At 47.9% G+C, this 23,787-nt stretch overlaps 1 protein-coding gene across 1 annotated transcript in view; it reads right to left on the minus strand.

Moving 5' to 3' along the window:
• The window catches only part of FHAD1 (forkhead associated phosphopeptide binding domain 1), a 58,041-nt gene that overhangs the window by 14,426 nt on the left and 19,828 nt on the right, over positions 1 to 23,787 (minus strand). The window contains exons 10-22 of the mRNA XM_063145439.1: positions 21,967 to 22,074; positions 21,679 to 21,753; positions 18,760 to 18,912; positions 17,646 to 17,841; positions 15,065 to 15,135; positions 14,853 to 14,966; positions 13,542 to 13,649; positions 11,968 to 12,057; positions 9,847 to 10,072; positions 6,814 to 6,895; positions 6,163 to 6,269; positions 4,638 to 4,797; positions 1,249 to 1,384 (exon numbers count right to left, since the gene is read on the minus strand). Of these exons, the coding sequence (XP_063001509.1) occupies positions 1,249 to 1,384; positions 4,638 to 4,797; positions 6,163 to 6,269; positions 6,814 to 6,895; positions 9,847 to 10,072; positions 11,968 to 12,057; positions 13,542 to 13,649; positions 14,853 to 14,966; positions 15,065 to 15,135; positions 17,646 to 17,841; positions 18,760 to 18,912; positions 21,679 to 21,753; positions 21,967 to 22,074 (1,626 nt within the window). The remainder of the gene's footprint in view (positions 1 to 1,248; positions 1,385 to 4,637; positions 4,798 to 6,162; positions 6,270 to 6,813; positions 6,896 to 9,846; positions 10,073 to 11,967; positions 12,058 to 13,541; positions 13,650 to 14,852; positions 14,967 to 15,064; positions 15,136 to 17,645; positions 17,842 to 18,759; positions 18,913 to 21,678; positions 21,754 to 21,966; positions 22,075 to 23,787) is intronic.

The following is a 23,787-nucleotide window of genomic DNA, read 5'->3' on the forward strand; positions in this document are numbered from 1 at the left end:
TTATTTGCGAAGCACCTGGAATTTTACGCCTCTTTGCCTCGTGTGCTTTTGTGCAGGAGTTCGCAAAGAAAATGGCAGGGTGGGAACGCATCACTCGCCCCCACTCCCTCCCACGATCTGCGTTCCGAACCCTAATGAGCAATTACAGCAACACTTAGCAGTTAGGAGACTTCACATTCGCGAAGTGCTATAGAAACATTTGCTAGCTACCTATCACAACATGCCAGGGCGATAGGAACATAGTGAGAATCTTGCTCAATTTACATGGGCTATATAAATGAAAGAAAATGCCTGCTGCCACTTGATTCCGGAGCAGTGATCAACAAGAGATAGAATGAACCCCCCAAAAAGAAGAAGGCAACACGATACTGAAATTATTCTTTAAAAGACAGCACGCCAATAAAACCGTGGATGGTCAACCAAGGAAGGCGTCCTGTTTTCAGGAGGCACCAAAAACAGCATAGAGGCAGGGAGTTCCATAGGAAGGGGGCCACCACACTGAAGGCTCTTCTCCTGGTAGACTCTAATCACGGCCTCAGATGACCTCAGTAACTGGGCAGGTTGGTAAGGGAGAAGGCGCTCTCTCAGGTATCTGGATCCCAGGTTGTTCAGGCCTTTATACACCAGTACCAAAGACTTAAACCTGGCATGGTAGTGAATAGGCAGCCAGTGCAGTTCCCTCAGTAAAGGAATTGCATGCTGAAAAGGGGCCGCTCCCGACAACGTAAACCGCCCAGAGAGCTTCGGCTATGGGGTGGTATATAAATATAATAAATAAATAAATAAATAAACGGCCAAGCTGCTGCATTCTGCACTGGTTCCAGCTTCCAGAGCAGCCATAAGGGCTTTAATTTTAGAAGCTCCCAGGTTCAATCCCAGCGTCTCCAAACAGGACTGGAAGAACTCTTGCTTGAAAGCCCTAGATCTGAAGGCCCACAAATGTCATTCTTAAGGCTAGAAAGAAGTGCTACTGGAGCTGCAGAGCCATTCGCCAATCACAGTGCCATTTTAACACAAAGGGGCGGCCCGTCTCTTGGAGGCCCTCCTCCGATGACCACTCAGAACTGGTCATCAGCCAGACGGGTGTTTCAAGGAAGTTTCCTGACCTGGAGTGTCCCAGTTCTTCTGCCTCCGGAGAAAGTGTCCCAAGCGCGCTGTGGGAAGGCAAACATTACGTAAGCAAGAGACCCCGGAGGTCAACTGGCTCCAAGCCGCTTCACTGCGTCCCCGGATTCATGAGCCACTTGCCTTCCTGGGTGCAGGGGTTTCGTCATCCGGCGAGGAGGCCTTCGTCTGCACGCTCTTGTGCTGCATCTCTCTCTTGGGCTCGCCTGCCTTTTCGTTCGACTCCGTCCTCAGCTCTTTCAGCTGCTTTCTGCTGTTCCTGCATCCATAGAGGGAGAAATTATTGCTAAATAGGGAATCATGGGTGGAGGAGACCAAAGGCTGCACCTGCTGTTCATGCAGCTGAAGTTGGCAAACACTGAGCCAAGACCAGACAAATGAACTGTGATTCGGGGCCGGATACAAGGAGCAGAGCTGGACCACTGGCTTGGCAATGTCTATTGAGACTGGCAGTAGCTCCTCATCAGCGTTCCCAGTGTTGCTACCTTCGTTTACCTGGGGAAATCAAGAGCTGAATGCGGAACCTTCCGCCTGTGATCTCTCACTGACATCTATTCTGACCATGGAGAGTTAAAACAACCACCACCATCGTTCAAAAGTGCAGCCTTACCCAGAGTGACCAATCCCTGCAAGCCACACTACGTTTGTGCTCACAGCAACAAGCTCGCTAGTGTACTGGTGTACTGGTTGGAGTTGGAACAGGACTACGGAGACCCGAGTTCAAATCCCTCACTCAACCAGGAAACACACTGGGTGACTTTGGGCCAGTGGCGATCTTTCGGCCTCATCTACCTCACAGGGTGGTCGGGAGGATAAACTTGGGGGTGGGGAGAGAATCACGCGCATCACCTTGAGCTCCTTGGAGGAAAGGCAGGATATGAATAAATAAAATAGGCAAGCCTTAGGCAAAATACACTACCAGCCTCACTGGCACCCCTTCTGCAATATGGGGATAAAAATATTGGCCTGCCTTACGGAACTGTTGTAACAGTTGCTGAGATAATGTATGTGAAATGCTTTGAACACTCCACGCGTGCAAAGTATTTTGGACCACCATTTATTTTTTTTAATTGATTCAGCTGCCTGATTAATTAATTAATCAGGCAGCTGAATCAATTAAAAAAATAAAACGGTGTCCCTTCAATTAATTGAAAACGTTAAGTAAATGTGGCAAAGGCATGAAGACTCAAAGGCCCCATGGGGGGAAAAAACAGGCCTTTAGCTTTCGCCAAAAAAGAGACACGCGTTACTGTAGACGAGGCCTTTCCTCTCCTCTCTTACACAGAAGGGAACCCACATCACCGAAAAACAAAGGAGCTCTGCTTTCTGCTACCTGATGATTGTTTTCATTGAATCGTAGAAGAGCAGAGTTGGAAGGGGCCTACAAGGCCATCGAGTCCAACCCCCTGCTCAAGGCAGGAATCCACCCTAGAGCAACAAGAATAGCTGCGCTCTCTGGGTCCTGATGGTGGGACTTGGAAGTGCCACAATAGCTTCTGGTCAGAAGTCTCCAGCCTGGGAGCCCAAAAACTATGTTAACGGCCAGGCTTGGATATGCGAAGAAGGATCTCCAGAGTGGTGTCGTGGCCCCTGAGAACGTCTCTGTACTGACCCTTGATGTTCTGTCCCATGAATCCCATAGTTAAAAGGGTGCTTCCCATTGCTCTGAGAGATCAGGCTGGGACTTCGGGGAGGAGGCAGTTTCATAGAATTCATAGAATAGCAGAGTTGGAAAGGGACTATAAGGCCATCGAGTCCAACCCCCTGCTCAATGCAGGAATCCACCCTAAAGCATCCCTGACAGAGGGTTGTCCAGCTGCCTCTTGAAGGCCTCTAGTGTGGGAGAGCCCACAACCTCCCTAGGTAACTGAAGCTAGCAACACCAGGGCCAAGGGGACTTAGAATCATAGAATAGCAGAGTAGGGAGGGGCCTACAAGGCCATCGAGTCCAACCCCCTGCTCAAGGCAGGAATCCACCCTAAAGCCTCCCTGACTCATAAGCACATGAGATTGAGCTTCGCTTGATGTCTATGTTGTGGTCTTCCAGTATCAGAGGCAGGATGCCAATGTATTACTTGTACATATCACTTGTGCATGAGGTGCTGTTGCCCTCATGTCCTGCTTGTGGGTTTTCCCGTGGGCAGCTGTCTGGCCGCTGTGGGAACAGAGTGCTGGGCTGGATGGACCCTTGGTCAGACCCAGCATCCGGGCTCTTCTGATGTTCTTATGTCTTTTTCGCTCCAGATGAAGAGCTTTTTCTTCTCCCAGGCATTTTAGTCCTTCAGCAGTTGTTGCTTTTAAATCTATCGTTGCATTTTCAGACCCTTACATTGCTGCTGGCTTTTATTTTGGTTTCATATTGAAGTTTTAAACTTTTAGAAGTTTCGTATTGGGCCGGTTCAGGCAACATGCAAAGCCATGGTTAGTCCGCTAAGCCTTTTACAGCAAATGGTTACTGAGCAAGTTTAAACCATATGAATGTAGCCACCATGGTTAGGAATGGTTCACACGACACGCTTAAGTCATGGTTCACGTGACATGCTAAGCCATAATGTTTAGCTCAAAATGCTTTAGCATGCCATCTGAACAGAGTCATTGTGTTTCATCATGTTGTCGTGTTTTATGGTTTTAACTTTTGTGAATCGCCCAGACAGCTTCTGCTACTGGGCAGTACAGAAATGTAATATAAATAAACAATTGATTAACTAACCAGTGCCCTTTGCAGTGAGGCTTACTCTCAGTAAGTTTGTATAGCACTGCAGTCCGAAATGTGTACAATTTAAATCAACTAAGATTTCTTTAATGGAGTGAAAGGCCCTGTTCAGAAGACACTCTAATACACGGTGGTTAAGCATTTTGAGCTAAACATTATGGCTTAGTGTGTCATGTGAATAATTCCTAACCAGGGTAGCTACATAACCATGGTTTAAAAATGCTCACTAACCATTTGCTGCAAAAGCGTTAGTGGCCTAACCATGGCTTAGCGTGTCGTTTGAACCGGCCTGAAGTCTTATAAGAATTGTCATCAGCATTTTAGTGCTCAATTGCAACATCCCCTGAAACATGTTGCTAAGGAGACACAGTTTTGTTTTTAAAAAGAAGGCATTTGTAAATGTTCCTTTAGAATCATAGAATAGTAGAGTTAGAAGGTGCCTATAAGGCCATCGAGTCCAACCCCCTGCTCAACGCAGGAATCCACCCTAAAGGATACCCGACACATGGCTGTCCAGCTGCCTCTTGAAGGCCTCTAGTGTGGGAGAGCCCACAACCTCCCCAGGTAACTGGTTCCATTGTCATCCTACTCTAACAGTCAGGAAGTTTTTCCTGATGTCCAGCCGGAATCTGGCTTCCTGTTAACTTGAGCCTACTATTCCGTGTCCTGCTCTCTGGGAGGATCGAGAAGAGATCCCGGCCCTCCTCTTTAGCTGCTTTCTTAATGAATTTTAGAAACTCCTTAGTGCTTTGGAGGTTGGATTACTGTGGCCCTCACCCACGCTGCTTTTTATACCTACCTTAACCCGTCGCTTGCTGTTTTGAGGTCTGCATCCTTCAGATCCACAAGCTTGGACATCTCAAACAGCTTCTCTCGGAGATGGTTAAGTTCGTGCGCCTGGCTGTGGACAAGGCTTCGCTTCTGCTCCAGCTCCATCTTCTGCTTTTCACTCAGTTCTCCTGCTCAAAGAGAGTCCCTGAGTGGTTTCGGGCTGCTTTAGCAATGGAGCCGGTAATGCAAAGGGCTTCTTCAATTCTACCTCGCAAGTTTTTGGCGTATGTCAGGAAATAGGCAGGGTTATTTCACACACCCAAGAACAGAAGAAGGGGGAAAAACTTAACCTAACCCTGACCTTGGCCAAACACACCTAAAAGATGTTCATCTCCATAGCAACCACTCCTCTCTCGCCTGAAAGGTGGGCTAGGGGGAACTTCCCACATCACCCCGAAGGCCAGAAATGATTGTTGGAACCCTACTGAATATGGCCTGGTGATAAATCCAAACCAATCGCCCTACTTGGTGGTAGCGGGACCACTCTGTGGCGAAGGAGAATTCAAAAGCAAGGAAAATTCTCCATTCTCTCTACATGACACCATCCAATGGTCCGCACACCGGGGCATAACAAAGCAGTCTGCGTCACACACATAAGGGTTGGGTGGGGAGGTATGGTCTGAATGTTCTTTTGGATACACTTCCTGGTGACCTTAAGGTCGCTCTTTAGAAATCTGTCTTCTCTTAAGAACTTTTAAGGCCATTTCCAGGAAACAAGGACAGTCGTCCAGTTCTAGGACACTTGACAGGAAAGGATGCATGGTAACGCCTGTCAGAAGCTCAAAGGAAAAACTTGTAGGATAGCCTTCAGCACACCCCATCTAGCCGCCAGTGTATAAACTCAAGACAATCTGTTGTAAATAATTTCCGCAGACATCGTTACAAGTGAATATCTAAGATTTTAGCTGATTTAGATTATTGAAATATATGCAGAGGCCTTACTTGCAATGTGCCCCATGAACTTTTTATATGCAATATTGAAATTGTTTTATTGTTTACATGCAAAGGTCGTGCTTGCAATGTGATTTTCCGAATATATATATATATATATATATATATATATATATATATATATATAGTTCTGTGTTGACTCACTCCTAATTTTTATGTATGTATCGTTACAGACCCTTGAAGGCGTAACAAAAAGCAAGAGGCTGAAACGCGTCGGCCTTTTGCACAATAAATTCGTCTATGGCATCCTGAGACTTTTCTCCCTCGTCTTGAATACTCACCCACGTTGCACCCCAGCAAAAAAGAGTAACACCCACTTTTGCAGGCACTGCCACTTTCTAGTCTCTAAGGCAGTCTCCCCCAACCCAGGGCTCTGCAGCGGCATTGGGATTATAACTCCCATCATCCCCAGGCTGGGGATGGTGGGAGTTGTAGTCCAACACATCCGGAGGGCACCAGGTTGGGGGAGTCCGATCTAATGTTTTATGGAGGGAAGGTACTAGAAATGTATTTGTTAAGTCACACGATGCCGCTTCACTAACCAATCACGTCGGACACGCGGGCTCTGGCTTCCGAAAGTTCTCTCTTTAAATCCAAAACGGCGGCCTGGTTGGACAGGATTTCACGCTTCGCGGCTGCTAATTCTTCCCTAAAATTAATGACGCAAAAATAAAACTCAAAAATTCAATTTTGTTAACCGAGCCTGAGGTGCTCCTTCTTGGATGAGTTTAAAACCTCTGAAGTCCAACTATCAGAAATAAGGTTCACAAATCGCCCCACCCCACCCTAGTTTTGATCACGGCCAACGAGTGCTCATGTTCTAGGCGTGGGTGGTGGAGCGCATCTCGGGAACCCACTGCTGCCATGTTTCTTCAACTTTCATCACCAAACGAAGAGACCAATTTGACAAAAACCCAAAGAATGTTATAATAAACATAGAATCATAGAATGGCAGAGTTGGAAGGGGCCTACAAGGCCATCTAGTCCAACCCCCTGCTCAATGCAGGAATCCACCCTAAAGCATCCCTGACAGATGGTTGTCCAGCTGCCTCTTGTAGGAGAGCCCCCAATCAGAAGAATGGATCCCTCCTCCCATTTAGGTCTGTCCGCAAGCAGAACAATGTTGCTTTTTTAGACTTTTACCGTTTGCAGCTTTTGATGCTGTAAAAGAGAATAAACACTCAGCTGCTTACTTCAAGAGAACGTGGGACTCTTCCGCACGAGGGGCCTCTTGTGAACAGGCTGGCGACAACTTGAAAGGCTCCCTCTGCATTTCTGGGGGGAAAGAAAACGCCCAAGAACACCAAAAACGATTAGGGACACTGGCTGATTCTGAAAACAAATCTGAAAGAATTTCAGCTTTCATGTCTGGGTCAGAGCTCAAAAGATTTTGGGGGAGGCGACTGGTATAGCTGAGATCAGTCTTTACTTGACTGATCAGTTAGGTTAACTGATTAAGAACAGTTTGATTCTCAAAAAAGACACCCTCCCCCAATTAATCAGGAAGCAGATTAAAACGTTTTAAGAATTGTTTTCTAATACAAATACTTCAGAACATTCAAGTGCATGATTTTTATTTTTAAAAGAGGCCTTTCCCTGCCCTCATCTCCCTAGAGATGACTTCCTTCTTCCTCTGGAGAGTTGGTCCTACTGCCAGCCAAAACAGGGGCCTCTCTGCCTGGCGTGCTTACATCTCCTTGCCAGGAACTGGCCCAGGAGCTAGACCCCCCTCTTTGCAGCCAATTCCAGTTTTCTCCTTCATGGGACATCCATCAGATACGCAACAGAAGGTTACATTTACACGGCCTGGGACCACAATACCTGATGGAACACCTCTCCCGACGTGAATATACCCGGTCAACATCTAAGGTCCTCCTCCGGGTGCCTACTCTGAGAGAGGCTCTGAGTGTGGCAACGAGGGACAGGGCCTTTTCGGTGGTGGCCCCCAGACTGTGGAATGATCTCCCTGACAAGGCTCGCCTGGCGCCAACGCTGCTATCTTTCTGGCACCAGGTTAAGACTTTCCTCTTTGCCCATGCATATGGCGGCACATCTTAATCACCCACATGTTTAGTTTTTTAACGGTTTTTAATGCTTTATGTGTGTATGTTCTGTGTTTAAAATTTTAAATTTTGTATACTTGTTTTTATCTCAATTTTAGAATTTCTGTAAACCGCCCAGAGAGCCCTGGCTATGGGGGTGGTATATAAATGTAATAAATAAATAAATAAATAAATAGAAGGTTCCCTTGTCACAGTAGACTCAGGGCTCCATCACATATAATTTCCACCCCCCTGTGTTATCTCCACGGTTTTTACCTCCAATGCTCTTTCGCTCCTTTGCTCTTCTACACCTTCTCTTTCTCCCTCCAGTTCATTGGTTGCTCCTCCACCCCCCTTGAACAAGACAGGTCCTCTCAGACCTTCTCCTCACCTCTCATTCTCTCTTACTGTCAACGATGTCACGCTTACTCCGGTCAAGGAAACTCGTAGCCTTGGCTTTATATTTGATTCCTCGCTCTCCTTTATTCCTCATATCGAGGCAGTAGCTAAATCTTGTCGTTTCTTCCTGTATAATATTGCCAGGATTCGACCATTTTTGTCTGTCTCTTCTGCCAAGACTCTCGTTCACGCACTGGTTATCTCTCGGTTGGACTACTGCAACCTCCTCCTCTCTGGCCTCCCCTCGTCTCACATCAGTCCGCTGGTCTCTGTCCACCACTCTGCCGCTAAGATCATCTTCCTGGCCCGCCGCTCTGACCATGTCACTCCGCTTCTGAAATCTCTTCATTGGCTCCCAATTCATTCCAGAATCCAATATAAACTTCTCCTGTTGACCTTCAAAGCTCTTCACGGTCTAGCTCCTGCCTATCTCTCCTCTCTCATCTCACACTATTGCCCCGCTCGTGCTCTTCGCTCCTCTGATGCCATGCTTCTTGCCTGCCCAAGGGTCTCTACTTCCCTTGCTCGGCTTCGTCCATTTTCCTCTGCTGCCCCTCATGCCTGGAATGCTCTTCCAGAACACCTGAGAACTACCAACTCAATCACAGCTTTTAAAACACAGCTAAAAACTTTTCTTTTCCCTATAGCTTTTAAACTTTGAGTTTGTTCTGACTCTATACTGTTAGCTTCACCCTTCCCGGTGCCTGTTTACACTTCCCTGTGCCTGTTTGCATTCTCTTTCCCTTCTTATTGTTTACTACAACTTTACTAGATTGTAAGCCTATGCGGCAGGGTCTTGCTATTTACTGTGTTATCTGTACAGCACCATGTACATCGATGGTGCTATATAAATAAATAATAATAATAATAATAATAACCCAACCACCTTTCTGCCCGGCAAAAATTGAGGCTTGGAGCCAGCTGCTGGGAGAGATCGCTTCACCCTGCCAGGACCTGATGGAATCCATTCAAGCTAACAGCAAGGCTCCCATCACAGCACACACCCCCAACGAACGAAAATGCTCAGGGAAAATAATCCAGACTTTAGGCGTTCTGGGAAAAGACGGAAAGGGCTGGGGAAGAGGCGGGGTTGTCAGCAGGACAGGCACGGCATCCTGCGAGGACCCTACTGCAAATCCGCACACCAGGCATGGCGAGCGCGCACTAAATTGATGGTGTGACAGAGCTCGAAATCACCAAGCAAATATTGAATCCAACTGCTAACAGGATACAGAAGGTTGAGAGAACGAGAGCTCTGTGAAAACCCTGTAACTTGGAAGAAGGCAGGGCTGGAACAGGGAGAGGCTCCTCCCACTGAAGGGGGCAACGCATGACGTCATTTGCCAGAGCCCTAAATCTGGAGCGAGTGGCAGAAGGGACCTGCTCCTGGACAACCTCCACCGTTCAAGGAAAAAGGGGAAGGGTCTCTCTCAGGCCGAGGCCTGCTGCAGCGCACGTGTGCATCCCCCACAAAAGCCGTAAGGGCCAGGGTGTGCATGTGCGCGCAGAGTGCAGATTGGCATCCTAGGAGTTGTGGAGGCCGGCCATGTTAATGCATTACTTCTGAGAACTGTGGGTGGCCAGCTAGCTTTTCACCTGGGTCAGCCACAGCCGTTTCCGTTAGAGCGGCCGCCGGACGCCCACCTGCTGGATTGTGGGACACGGCCATTCCCCAGCAACCATGGAGCAAATACGTTCTGCTCGTTCGCATGAACTGGCCCCAAACGCGGCAGGGCAAGCTGAGCGCCTCAAGCAAGGGCAGGCCACCCTGTTCCCTCTTCTGACCTTCTATTTGCTTCTGGAGCTTTGCGTTTTCCTCCTTCACCTCCCCCACGTGCCGGGCTGTTTCCAAGAATTTGCTTTCCAGATCAACAATCGTCTTTGAGTGCTGCTTGACCTGTTCTTTATATTCCGCTACCTCCTCCCGATGTTTCCGCTTCAGTGTCTCGCTCCCGTTCTCAACCGTCTTCAGACGTTTCTCCCAGACGGTGACCTTCTCTTCTGCCACAGCCTGGAAAACACAACCTGTCCGCTTGGCAGGGGCCGGCTGCTCAGCAGGTGGGGCGGCTCGTTCAACCAACACCAGGGCTAGGGGGACTTAGAATCCTAGAATCGCAGAGTTGGAAGGGGCCTACAAGGCCATCCAGTCCAACCCCCTGCTCAATACAGGAATCCACCCTAAAGCATCCCTGACAGAGGGTTGTCCAGCTGCCTCTTGAAGGCCTCTAGTGTAGGAGAGCCCACAACCTCACCAGGCAACTGATTCCATTGTCGTACTGCTCTAACAGTCAGGATGTTTTTCCTGATGTCCAGCTGGAATCTGGCTTCCTGTAACTTGAGCCCGTTATTCCACGTCCTGCACTCTGTGACAGGACCGGTCTTGATATTTTCGCTGGGTTTTCATAGAATTGCAGAGTTGGAAGGGGCCTACAAGGCCATCGAGTCCAACCCCCTGCTCAATACAGGAATCCACCCTAAAGCATCCCTGACAGATGGTTGTCCAGCTGCCTCTTGAATACAGAATATAGACTTGAGGAGGTTAAACCAACAAAGCTTCAGGTTCAATCCCAAACATCTCTAGGTAGCAAGAAGGGGAAAAGATCCTGCCGCGTTTCTCAAAACCTCCCGCCTTCTTGGGAGACAATAATGAGGCCTGCCAAGTAATCCACAAAGCTTTATTCACGCAATAAACATCTCTTCCCACCTGAAGAGAGTCTAATCTCTAGGAACTTTCCCCCCTATGCAAAATAAGCGAGACAATTGTCCTTTCAAGAGGAATGGAAAGCCCTTTCCCAAGACGTGTTAACTTCAGAGGGGCTAGTTCTGAGGCGGCTTCTCATGAGATGCGAGCCGGGCAGACTTTCTCTCGCCTTCTTTTAGCTCCACCTGTTTTAGTCTACGGCATACTCTAGCCTTTGATGGTTAAACTCACTGGCACATTGTTTTAACTGCTTTTAAATGATATATTGTTTTAACTTGGATCATGGTTTAATTTGTTTTTAACTGTGTATATTTATTGTTTTATACTGTATGTTTTATCTGTACGCCGCCCTGAGATCTTATTGATATAGGGCGGGATATAAATGTTTTTAATAAATAAGTAAATCAAAATAAATAAATAAAATCTGCTAACCTGTCGGTGCTCTCTCCTTCGGAAGAACATTGGCTTCCCACTGACTGTGTATTATTTGCCCTTGATGAGATAAGCTCTAGAGAGGGTTTACTCCCAGCTGGTGAAGAGCCCGTGAGAGCTTCCTCCCCTGCTGGTCCAGGCTGGCCTGTGTCTGGCGCCAACTCCTCTACTTCAGAGTCTGATTCTGATTGATCACCTGAAACAACTTCTTCCAACCCAGGGGGAGCAGGGATAGACATCAGACCCCTTTCTCTGCCTCTGAGCACCCGGGGAGCTGTTATCATGAAGGGGTTTTCTGCAGGGGCCTAAGCCCCCCCCCCGATGGAATCCCAAGAGGCAGCACTGGCAGGACTGCAGTGCCCCATGGGCCACAGGCTCTGCACCCCCGGTCTAGAGGGTGGAGGAAAGACAGGAAGGGAACTGAAAACAAAGGCAAACTGTACACAGTGGGGACAAATCCATTCTCCCTGTTTGCAAAATACTGGAGGCTAAATTGGTCTCAAATTCTTTTTTGAAGCTGAAATGATCACTCACTTGAATGTGAAGGGTATTTCAGGGGGTGGGGGCTGCTCTGGAAAGTGGGAGGAGGGTGGGCCAAGGGCCTAGTCCTCATGCCTCCAAAGTGGCCTGTCAGCAAATCCTACAGCTGACTTTTACCTCTGAGTTGGCAATGGGGGTGGGGGCCCTTCAAGGGCCCAGATTCGGGCCAGGAACTTCTAGCTGCTGATCCTTCAAGCAGAGTCACTTCTTGCCTCCAGTGTCCCACAAGTTACCTTTCTCTTCTCAGCCACTTCTAGGCTCGCCAGCGTCTCCCTTATCTTGGCATTTAAAGCTTCTTCGGATTTTGTTTTATGTTCAATCGCCTACGAAGGAAAAATAAGCAAGAGGGGAGCGGAACAGACCAAGACGTAGTTTTTCTTAGGACAGCCTTCCTCAACCTGGGGCGCTCCAGATGTGTTGGACTGCATCTCCCAGAATGCCCCAGCCAGCTGGCTAGGGCATTCTGGGAGTTGCAGTCCAACTCATCTGGAGCGCCCCAGGTTGAGGAAGGCTGTCTTAGGAGGAATCATAGAATCATAGAATAGCAGAGTTGGAAGGGGCCTACAAGGCCATCGAGTCCAACCCCCTGCTCAATGCAGGAATCCACCCTAAAGCATCCCTGACAGATGGTTGTCCAGCTGCCTCTTGAAGGCCTCTAGTGTGGGAGAGGCCACAACCTCCCTAGGTAACTGATTCTATTGTTGTACTGCTCTAACAGTCAGGAAGTTTTTCCTGATGTCCAGCTGGAATCTGGCTTCCTTTAACTTGAGCCCGTTATTCCGTGTCCTGCACTCTGGGAGGATCGAGAAGAGATCCTGGCCCTCCTCTGTGGGACAACCTTTTAAGTAGGGCTATCATGTCTCCCCTCAATCTTCTCTTCTCCAGGCTAAACATGCCCAGTTCTTTCAGAAGTTCCGGCAGACCAGAGTTTAACGTGCCAAAACGATTTTGCCGGAGAGCAAAGAAGGGTCTCGGTTAGAGGCCCAGCTGAGAGAGGAAAAACACACTTTGCTGTATTTTTCTTTCACTCCTCCTTTGGTTCACATAGATTCCCACGCCGTGTCGAACACCCACAGTTTGTTTATACAGGGCTTTGGGTTGCCAAGCCGGGCATACAAGCCGTTGACAAACTGACAAGAACAAGCACAAAAACTGCCGCTAAACCTGATTGTGCCTTTAGGTTTACTCTAAACAAGACCATTTTCATCCACACTTGTCAAGACCCATCCTGGTCCAGGTTTGGAACCAGTGTAGGGCTTGACCTTCCCTTGTGTTTGGAACCATGCAGATGGCAACTTCCTATACCAGTTTGGAGGGCAAAGCACAAACTGTAGCGGCCAGTTCACATGTCTCAGGAAGCCACCGTTTGAGCCAGTGTAGTGGTTAAGGGTGTCAGATCAGGGCTGGGGGATCCAGGTTCAAATCTCCTGCTCAGCCATGAAGCTCACTGGGTGATTTGGGGCCAGTCACGCTCTTCCAGCCTGATCTGTCGTACAGGGTTGTTGGGAGGATATAATTGTAGTGGTGGGTGATCAGGTATGCCTTGAGCCCATTGAAAGGAAGGTGAGATGATGAAGATAATCATGATGATGATGATGATGATGATGACAGGAGGCGGGAATCAAAGCGAGGGAAGGTAAAGGGGGAGCCCACCACATTCCGGATCCCCCCAAAGTGATTTGGAGGATTAGGAACGTCGTATCTGAACTGAGCCAATGTACGCAAAATGCTCTGAGCACCGAAACGCTTCCTTCCTTCCTACTAGGAGAGATGGTGATAATATGAGACAGCTCAAGTTTCCACACACCTCATCCAGTCGTCTCATTTGAGCTTCCAAACCTTTGACCTTTTTCTTTTCTTCCTCCGTGGCTGCCTTCAGCTTTGCTTCCTCCAGGGCAGCCCTTGCCTCCAGAACCTGCGGAAGAGTTTTGATTCTTCGGTGAACATGTCTTAAACAAATGGGAGGCAAATCTGTGAGGCAGGAACAGGATGACAACAGATGAACAAATGAAAGTTAGGGTTACAGCGGGGGAGATCCTTCAAAAATAATTCGCTATCCTGGGCCCATGGATGGAAGGAGAATCAGAACGGGGAGAAGACATTGGGTAATTTTCTCTCTCTCTCTCTCTCTCTGCAAATCCGCTGTGCCTCTTTGAAAGCAGCCTGAGAATGTTGTCCCAACAAGTAAGTAGAACCGTGTGGGAAATAATCAGATTATTCATAAACCAGGACGTGCAACCATGATTTGAAGAGGGTTTGCGAACTCCATTTTGTGTTCACTACGGTTAAGTGTGAAACCATGGTTCAGGCAGTTTCCCTGCCTCTCTGCTTGAAAGGCGACAATGCAGGTTTTGCTGGTGTCTCCCTTTTGACACGCTGCTTGGGAACTTCACAAGCGTTAAGGCAAAAAACCATTGATAGTGCGATGCTAAGCATGGCTAAAATTTACGAGCTGGGCCATTTCCTGCATTGGGCCATTCACAGGGGCTGTCTTCATTGAGAATCCCAACGCAGAGGAAGGAGCACAGCTCTTCCCTTAGCTATCTGGCACCAGAGGCATCCCTGCCTTCTTCCTGGTGGAAGGTGACAAATTGCGGGTCGCCCACAGAGCGATGTCAAATGGCAGAAGAGCCGTACTGACGTCACTCCAATCGAAAAAGTTGGGGTAATTCCCCGACTTTTTCAATCCGCCGCTTCGCGGTAAGGCCCCACAGTGGCTGCGAAGTTGCGCTTGCGTTGTATAACTGACGCAGTGCGGATCCGTATAGACAGCCCCTCAGTCCTTCTTATGAAATTTCCGGATTTAAACATGACTAGAATGCCACGAGAAGGGACCCCCCAAAAATGACAGCTGCATCAATCCTACAACATTAAGAACTGGCGCTCGGTTTTCTTTTTATTAAGCCACAGACAGACATCTCTTTCTGCTTCCTTTCATTAAGACAGGATTTAATTTCTTACAGTCGTTTGACTTTTTTTTTTTTTTTTTGGCTAGTGGTGCTTGTCCCACTTTAAATCTACATCCTTTCCAGTTATTATTACGTGGGCCTAAAATGTCCCGGTTGCTACTTCAAATTTGACAAGGTGCATGAAGCTTTAAAAAGCATGTCCCTTTTACCTTTCTGCGTTCCTTCTCATCCTCCAAAAGCTCTTTCTCTTTGTCCTGAAATTCCTTCTCAAGTTTCTCTTTCAAGGCTTTCACCTCCTCCTGCAGGAGCGCGTGCCGAGACTCCTCGGACATCCTCAGTTTGCTCTGCAGTGAATGATTCGGACAATCAGACTGGCTTTGGGGCTTTGACTTAGGCAACAGAAGCGCTTCTCGGTTTTTACCTGCAAGGTCTGAAGCTGGCCCATGGTGTGACCATGTTGGTCCAGCAGTTTCTTCATGTAGGAGGCCATTCCTGACAAAGAAAGGAGAATCAAGGTGAGAGTCGTCTCTCCCCCATTTCCTGGAGATTGACCTGCTTTAACCAGAGGGTGCTTCAGACAGGGCTCACTGTGGTGTAGCGGACAATGCTGGGCTAGAACCAGGGAGACCCAGATTCAAATCCCTACTCATCCAGAAAGCTCACAAAGGAACTTTGGGCAGGTCACACTCCTTCACCCTCATCTACCTTTAAAGCCCTACATGGTTTGGGTCCAGGCTACCTAAGGGATCGCCTTCTCCCGTACAATCCGCCCCGCACACTCAGGTCCTCTGGGAAGAATCTACTTCAGTCAGTCAAAGTTAGGCTGACAGGTATTACCCAGAGGACCTTCTCTTCTGCTGCTCCCAGACTGTGGAACGGCCTGCCGGAGGAGACTCGTCAACTTGACAGTCTATTAGCATTCAAGAAAGCTGTCAAGACCGATCTCTTCTGGCAGTCCTATCCAGGGGAATTTTAGGACGTTTTTAGAATGTTTTAACAATGTATATTATGTTCTTAATTCAGTTCTATGTATTTTATATTTACTATTGTTCCCCACCTCAATGAAAATGGAGAGTTGGGTAAGAAATATTATTAATAATAATAATAACAATAATAGTTCAAGACGCTCATTTTGACCCATCAAAGTCATCCATGGCTTGGCAGCCTCCCCTGGACCTTAGATGATAGCACTCTTCAAATACTTGAAAGGTTGTCACACAGAGGAGGGCCAGGATCTCTTCTCGATCCTCCCAGAGTGCAGGACACGGAATAACGGGCTCAAGTGACAGGAAGCCAGATTCCAGCTGGACATCAGGAAAAACTTCCTGACTGTTAGAGCAGTACGACAATGGAATCAGTTGCCTGGTGAGATTGTGGGCTCTCCCACCCTAGAGGCCTTCAAGAGGCAGCTGGACAACCATCTGTCAGGGATGCTTTGAGGTGGATTCCTGCATTGAGCAGGGGGTTGGTCTCGATGGCCTTGTAGGCCCCTTCCAACTCAGCCATTCTATGAATTCTATGAAACTGCCTCCTCCCCGAAGTCCCAGCCTGATCTCTCAGAGCAATGGGAAGCACCCTTTTAACTATGGGATTCATGGGACAGAACATCAAGGGTCAGTACAGAGACGTTCTCAGGGGCCACGACACCACTCTGGAGATCCTTCTTCGCATATCCAAGCCTGGCCATTAGCATAGTTTTTGGGCTCCCAGGCTGGACTTCTGACCAGAAGCTATTGTGGCACTTCCAAGTCTCACCATCAGGACCCAGAGAGCGCAGCTATTCTTGTTGCTCCTGCACCAATCCCAGGCAAAAAAAGAAAAGGGCAACCAAAAATGATCAGGGGCTTGGGGCAACTCCCCTATGAGGAAAGGCTAAAGCAGCTGGGACTGCTTCAATTAAAATGGCAAGTGAGAGGGAATGAAACACAGAGAACGGCACAGAGAAAGCAGATAGGGAGGATCCCCCCGCCCCCCGCTCTTACAATATCAGAAATCCGGGTTCACCTACTGAAGTTGACAGCAGCAGATTCAGGACAGGACAAAAGGAAGCATTTCCATCACACAGCACATCATTTATGAAATTGCCAGAGGACGGGGCGAGGGCCATGAGAGCTTTATCATGAGATTGGACACATTCATGAAAGAGAGGGGCAAGGGTTAGCCATGAGAAATATCCAATATATTTCCATGTTCCGGTTGTGGATGGTTGGGAGGGTGACAGACTCCAGGTCCCCTCCAGGTCCTGCTCAGGAGTTTCCTAGAAGCATCAGACTGGCCACTGTGGCAATAGGATGGTGGACTAGGGAGACCCTTGAGCTGGACTAATTCAGCAGGGCTCTCCTGAGGTTCTTTAGAGCCAAACGGCAGCAGGGGCTGAGGGCGAGGACAGGGCAGCAGCGCCCTGGGGATCATCCTGTTCTTCGCTTCCTGGGAGAAAACCTCAGAGCATCCCAAGGCAAAAGAAAATGGATGCTCACATTTCCCTGGGGGGCTTCAGTCAGGGGCGCTGAAACTGGTTCCCATGTGCTCCGGGGGTCAGGCAGATTTAGCCCACTATTTACTTGAATGCTGTTTATATTCAAAATGTAGAGAACGTTATCTATCTATGTTTTTAATACGCATGAGAGACTGGTCAGCCAAGGATAAATTGTCCTTTCTCCTACGTGGTTCTAACTATTTTGTGACCCAGAGGGTTGCTCTTTTCGCTCTTAAAGCAGCCAGTATAAGGGAATTTTTTTTTAGAAAAAATGGATTAATTAATAAGTTTTTATCAAATGTTGTAATATATGTGGGGTCTTATTAACTGTTAGTCATATATAATGTATTAATTACGAACTGTATATTGTTTTAAAAATTTTAAATCATAAATTTTAAGTAATGTCCATTTGTTTTTAATGATATGTGATTTTTTGAAATGGTCAGAAGACTTATTCAATAAAGGTATTCATTCATTCATTCAGGCAGTATGATGAATGAATAAAACGAAATGGGGAAAAGCGAACCTTTTTCACAGCCGGCTACGTCGAGTCCCACATCTCGAAGGTGGCATTCCACTGCGTCCACCCAGCTCAGCACACTGCAGAGGGCTTCGGCTGCAGAGGCCTGGACCCCTGAGACAGGTGGGCTCAGGCACAGATTCTGAAGGTTACAGATCTCTTTCCTCAAGCTGTGGCTGCAGTAGGACGTTTTCAAGAAATCCTGACGAGGAAATAAGGAAAAAGGCAAAACAACCCAACCTTCCAAGCATGTATGATTAGGGTGACCATATGGAAAGGAGGACAGGGCTCCTGTATCTTTAAAGTTGTATAGAAAAGGGAATTTTCAGCAAGTGTCATTTGAATGCATGTAGCAGCTGGTGAAATTTTGTCTTCATCTTAAGAGTTAAAGCTGCAGGAGTCCTGCCCTCTTGACCAGATACAAAAGAGATGAGGGCACCTGCACCTTTAGCTATTGCTATGAAAAGGGAATTTCACCAGATGCTGTCTGCATACAAATGACACCTGCTGAAAATCCTTTTTCTCTACAACTGTTAAAGCTACAGGAGCCCTGTCCTCCTTTTCATATGGTCACCCTATGTATGATTGGCATGGCTCATTCATTTTCGCGATGCAGCTGCGAAAACGTCTCCTCCCCCATCACCATCAAATTCTGGGCTGTTTTTACAACAGCCGGTGAACCCAGTAATAAATCATTTCATGTCCTTGTTTCAACGGCCTTCGTATCTTCTTATAACAGCAAAGGGACTCTGAGAAAAGGCAACCATTTCTGGCTGGGCCCCCAAGACCCATTTCAACACCCCAGATAAATTACCCAGCCCAAATCAAGAAAAAACAAAACCACAATTCCCATGGAGATGTCTGAGGAATTGGTTAGCGGCAGAGGGACACTGATGGATTGCCTCTGAAGACATCTGAGCATTCTGGACTTATTTGGATGACCCGAGGCCCCGTTTTCTGCAAGTCGGCCAGAGAGAACTGTAGATGACAACACTCTCTCTCAGACAAATGCACAGGATTCAGCGAAAAGGTATCTAAGTAAGTGCAGGGTGCTAAAATGCCCTCCAAGTGCAGGTTTAAACATCCGAGTTTATTAACAAAATGCATATAAATAGGATACCTGAAATCCATCCAGTGATTTCTTCAGCAGCTCAATATTTCCAGACAGGCCCTCCATTTCAGAGTCCTTGAGGCGTATTTCGTCTCTCAGCGACGTCTCTATCTGACAATACTCCTTGTTGGATGCCTGCATTTGTTTTATCTTCTCAACAATCTGATGTACCGGGGGGGGGGGGGGGGTTTGAAGAAAGAAAGAGTCATTGTTTTGCCTGTTGGCTCATAGGATTTATGCCTTGCAGCTTCCCAGCTGAGGCTCCTGACAGAAAGAAATGGCAAATTTATTTCCACATTAAATAGCAAAATTACATTTGTTAGCCCTTTTTCTTTGTGCAACGCTGGAATCTGCTGGAATCCCACAATACACCTCCACCCCACATAGCAGTGTGTGGTGTGTGAGCGCACACATGTAGGTGTGAGCAGGAGCGAGAAACTCTTAAGGCGCAATCCTACGCATGTTTAGACAGGGAAAAGGTGCTGGTTTTAACCTATAAATATTTATTTATTTATTTATTTATTTATTTATTTATAACATTTCTGGCATCGAGGCGCTTCACAATAACATATAAAACAATTCCATTAAAACCCTCAACCCACATTAAGACAATTCCATTTAAAACCCTCACCCTCAAACCATTAAAAGCCCTCAACCCCAATTTAAACCACCCCCCTCCCCAAACTCTTGGGAAAATAAAAACGCCTTACGAAGGCGTTTGAAGCAACTGAGAGTGGGAGCCTGTCTAATCTCCAGTGGCACATTGTTCCATAACCGGGGGCCAGCCACTGAAAAAACCCTGGCCCCGGCACGTTCCAATTTGTAGCGGGGGACCGTCAGGGCACCCTGCTCCTGAGAGCGAGTCTGCCAATGGTGAGGCACAGGAGAGAGGTGAGTGCTCAGGTATCCAGGACCCAAGCAATGCAGGGCTTTATACATGGTCAACAAGACCTTGTAGCGCACCCTAGCAGCCACCGGCAGCCAATGGAGCTCTTGAAGCACCAAAGTGATGGAAGACCACTTTGGGAGGCCCTTGACCAACCTGGCTGCTGCGTTTTGTACAGCCTGTAAGCGTTGGATTTGCTTCAAGAGAAGCCCTGTATACAACAGGTTGCAATAGTCCAGTCTGGAAAGAACCAGGGCCTGGACTGCGGTGGTAAGATCAGCCTCTGACAGAAAGGGGTGAACTTGGCGGAGCACATGGAGTTGATAAAAGCAACTCTGAGCCACGGCCCCCACCTGTGATGACATAGTTAGGGACTGGTCAAGAATAACACCCAGGTCCCGCGCCTCAGTCACAATCCTCGGTCGGATTCCTGAAATAGGCAGATTTACGAGCTCCTGCCTCAAATCTGCCAGCCGCTGACCTCGGCCAATCACCATCAGCTCAGTCTTCAAACCTTACACGGCTCAAACCTTACACTGCTTGGGACCACAATACCTGATGGAACGCCTCTCCCGACATGAACCCACGCGAACACTGCGCTCAACATCTAAGGATCTCTTCCGAGGGAAGCTCGGAGGATGGCAACAAGGGAGAGGGCCTTTTCAGTGGTGGCCCCCCAACTAGGGAACGATCTCCCCGACGAGGCTTGCCTGGCGCAACATTGCTCTCTTTTTGGCACCAGGTCAAGACTTTTCTCTTCTCCTTTGTTTTTAACTGTGCATATTTATTGTTTTATACTGAATGCTTTTATCTGTACGCCGCTCTGAGATCTTAATGATATAGGGCGGGATATAAATGTTTTAAATAAATAAATAGGCATTTAACAGCATATGTTGAGTTTTTTAACTGACCCCTGGATAGTTGGTGTGTGGTCTGCTTTTATGCTGTTTATGGTTATAAATTTTGTATATTAGCTTTTAGATGTTCAATGTTTTTAACCTTTGTAAACCGCCCAGAGAGCTTTGGCTATAGGGGAGTATATAAATGTAATAATAAATAAATAAATAAATACTAATAATACAGCTCGCAGCATGCCCCAGCCAGCTGTGAGCTGTAGGCCTTTTTTCTGTCTAAACATGCATAGGATTGTGGCCTTAATGATACTGACTTATATGGAGTCAGACTCCTTCTATTCCTTCTATTTCTGCACTGTCTACACCGACGGGCAAGCATCTCTCCAGCGTTCTAGACAGTTGTTCCTCACAGCCCTATCTGGAGATGTTGAGGATTGAACCGGGGACACGCTGCATGCAAAAGCAGCTGTTCTGCCACCGAGTGACAGGCCTTGCGCGGCCTTACAAAAAGCTAACCTTCATTAATGCCAAGGGGTTTTATTTAGTGAGTTTTATTCGTTCTGTTTCAATCCCATCCTTCTTCCGCGGAGCTCAGGATGTTGTTCCCTCACTTTCTTTCTTTTTAACCCTCTTTCTTTTTCATCTTTAGCCCTGTGAAGTAGGTTAGGCTGAGAGATACTGAGAGGCCCACGGTGAACCGTTGGACTCCGTGGCGGAGCGAGGATTTTGAACCTGGCTCTCCTCGGGCCTCGTGCAACACAAATCCACCACTGCACCGGAAGGAAATGGAGGAGGGCGGAGTACAGAAACGGGTGGTGAGGCCCAAGAGTCAGAACTTGGAAATGTTGGTCGTAATATCTGGCTACTTTAAAAAAAAATAAGAGGCAGAGAAGCAAGTTGCTAGTAAGGCGGGCGGCAGTGCTAGTTCTAAGCCCAAACCGCGTCAGTTCTCCTTTCTCTGTTCAAATCCCAAACCGCTTCGTTTCCAGGTCCTTTCTCCCACAAACCCCACGCTCAGGCTGGACAAATCAGTGGCACAAAACCCCCTTCTGTCAGGGCCTGTTAACGGCCCTGACAGGAGGCCCTGGCTGAGGGAGAGAGATGTACTGGCTTAACGAGCGGCGGGTGGCCCACGGCATAATATGAATCTCCTTCCGTCAAAAGGCACCAGCCCTAGAAAGACCGCACCTGCTGATCCGTGACTGACTTCTCTGGAAGCAGAGGGAAGAGAGTTTCAACGACTTGGTTTCGAAAGCACTGCACCTAACGGGAGAAAAGAAGCGTGGAAAACGGCCGAGGGTGGATTTTAATTGCAGAGATACAGTGGGCTGGGAAGACACATTACTCCCACTTCCCACGCCAATCCATGCCTGTGGAAGCGTGGGGTGGGGCTGCAACTTTCTACACGTGCAGAGTGCGCTCTACCTCTCTCGCCTGCAGTGCAGCCCCATAAACTGCCGTTTCAGCTGCTCCTACCTGAGAGGCTGTGAGCTCCATGTCCGACTTCAGGAGGCGCTCCCTGCGCCCCATCTCTTGCAATTGCTGGGATCTCTTCTCGAACTCTTTCTTCAGGTCCCCTTCAGCCTAAAACAATGGAAGCCTGGGAATAGGTGGGCTGTACAAGAAAATACGGTGCGAGGGATTTTCACTCCATGCCCAAGGAAAGGTGCTGCACGGAGGCCGTGACTCAGTACGGAATTTAGCACAAATCTCAAGACCTCTTCCTTTGTCTGGAAACAAGACCCTATGAAGAGAGACTGAAACAACTGGGCATGTTTAGCCTGGAGAAGAGAAGAATGAGGGGAGACATGAGAGCACTCTTCAAGTACTTGAAAGGTTGTCACACAGAGGAGGGCCAGGATCTCTTCTCGATCCTCCCAGAGTGCAGGACACGGAATAATCAGCTCAAGTGACAGGAAGCCAGATTCCGGCTGGACGTCAGGAAAAACTTCCTGACTGTTAGAGCAGTATGACAATGGAATCAGTGACCTAGGGAGGTGGTGGGCTCTCCCACCCTAGAGGCATTGAAGATGCAGCTGGACAGCCATCCATCAGGGATGCTTTAGACCTTCAAGAGGCAGCTGGACAGCCATCTGTCAGGGATGCTTTAGGGAGGATTCCTGCATTGAGCAGGGGGTTGGACTCCATGGCCTTAGAGGCCCCTTCCAACTCTACTCTTCTAGGAAAATATCTCTGCTGGCAGAAAACACGCCTCACATTTTGTAAGGTCACTGCACACCGCTTTGCAGGCTTACCTTGTGCCCCTCCCGGAGGGTCAGCATTTCAGTTTTTCCATAGAGCTCTTTTCCTTAGATTTCTCCTGAGGTTCCCCCTCCCCCTTCTACTGGGCTTTTAATGGTTTTGATTGCAATTGCTTCTGGCTTTAGTACGTGTGTGTGTGACGTATGTTTTATTATTGCCACTGGCTTTTATTAATTACGAGGCATACTGTTGCATTGTTTTTATCTTGTGAGCCTTTTAGCTTTGTGCCCTAAGAGTTGGACTAAAAATATTTCAAATAAAAGAAGAATAAATAATGCACTGTGATGGGAATTCTGTTGCCCTGGGAGCAATTAGTGCAATGAATTCCAAGTAAAAACTGGCTGAAGATGGTTACGTGGCCCCACCTCTGTATCTGTGGTCCGGCCACTACCAGAGTGCGGTGTCGTGACTAGTGTTGGACTTAGATCGGGGAGGCCCAGGTTCAAATCCCAACCCAGTCATGAAGCTCACTGGGTGGCCAGTTGCTGTCAGCCTGATCTACCTCCCAGGGGAGTTGTGACGGTAAGACTTGGGTAGGGTGACCCTATGAAAAGGAGGACAGGGCTCCTATATCTTTAACAGTTGCACAGAAAAGGGAATTTCAGCAGGTGTCATTTGTACATATGGAGAACCTGGTGAAATCCCCTCTTCATCACAACAGTTAAAGCTGCAGGAGCTATACTAGAGTGACCAGATTTAAAAGAGGGCAGCTTTAACTGTTGTGATGAAGAGGGAATTTCACCAGGTTCCCCATATATACAAATGACACCTGCAGAAATTCCCTTTTCTATGCAACTGTTAAAGATACAGGAGCCCTGTCCTCCTTTTCATAGGGTCACCCTAGACTGGGGGAGACCATGATATACGACCCTGAGCTTCCTGGATAACGGCTGGGATAAAACAGCGATAAATAAATCAAATGCAGCTTGCAGGACAGCTGAGGTGGGGTTGGGCAACTGTTGACAGGAGAAGACCCAGAAGCATGTGGAAGAGGAACACGCGGTGAAGTCTCCAGACCCTGTTTCCAGGTGTAAC

Source organism: Elgaria multicarinata, chromosome 20 (assembly GCF_023053635.1).
Source record: "Elgaria multicarinata webbii isolate HBS135686 ecotype San Diego chromosome 20, rElgMul1.1.pri, whole genome shotgun sequence".
In the NCBI taxonomy this organism is placed as follows: Eukaryota; Metazoa; Chordata; class Lepidosauria; order Squamata; family Anguidae; genus Elgaria; species Elgaria multicarinata.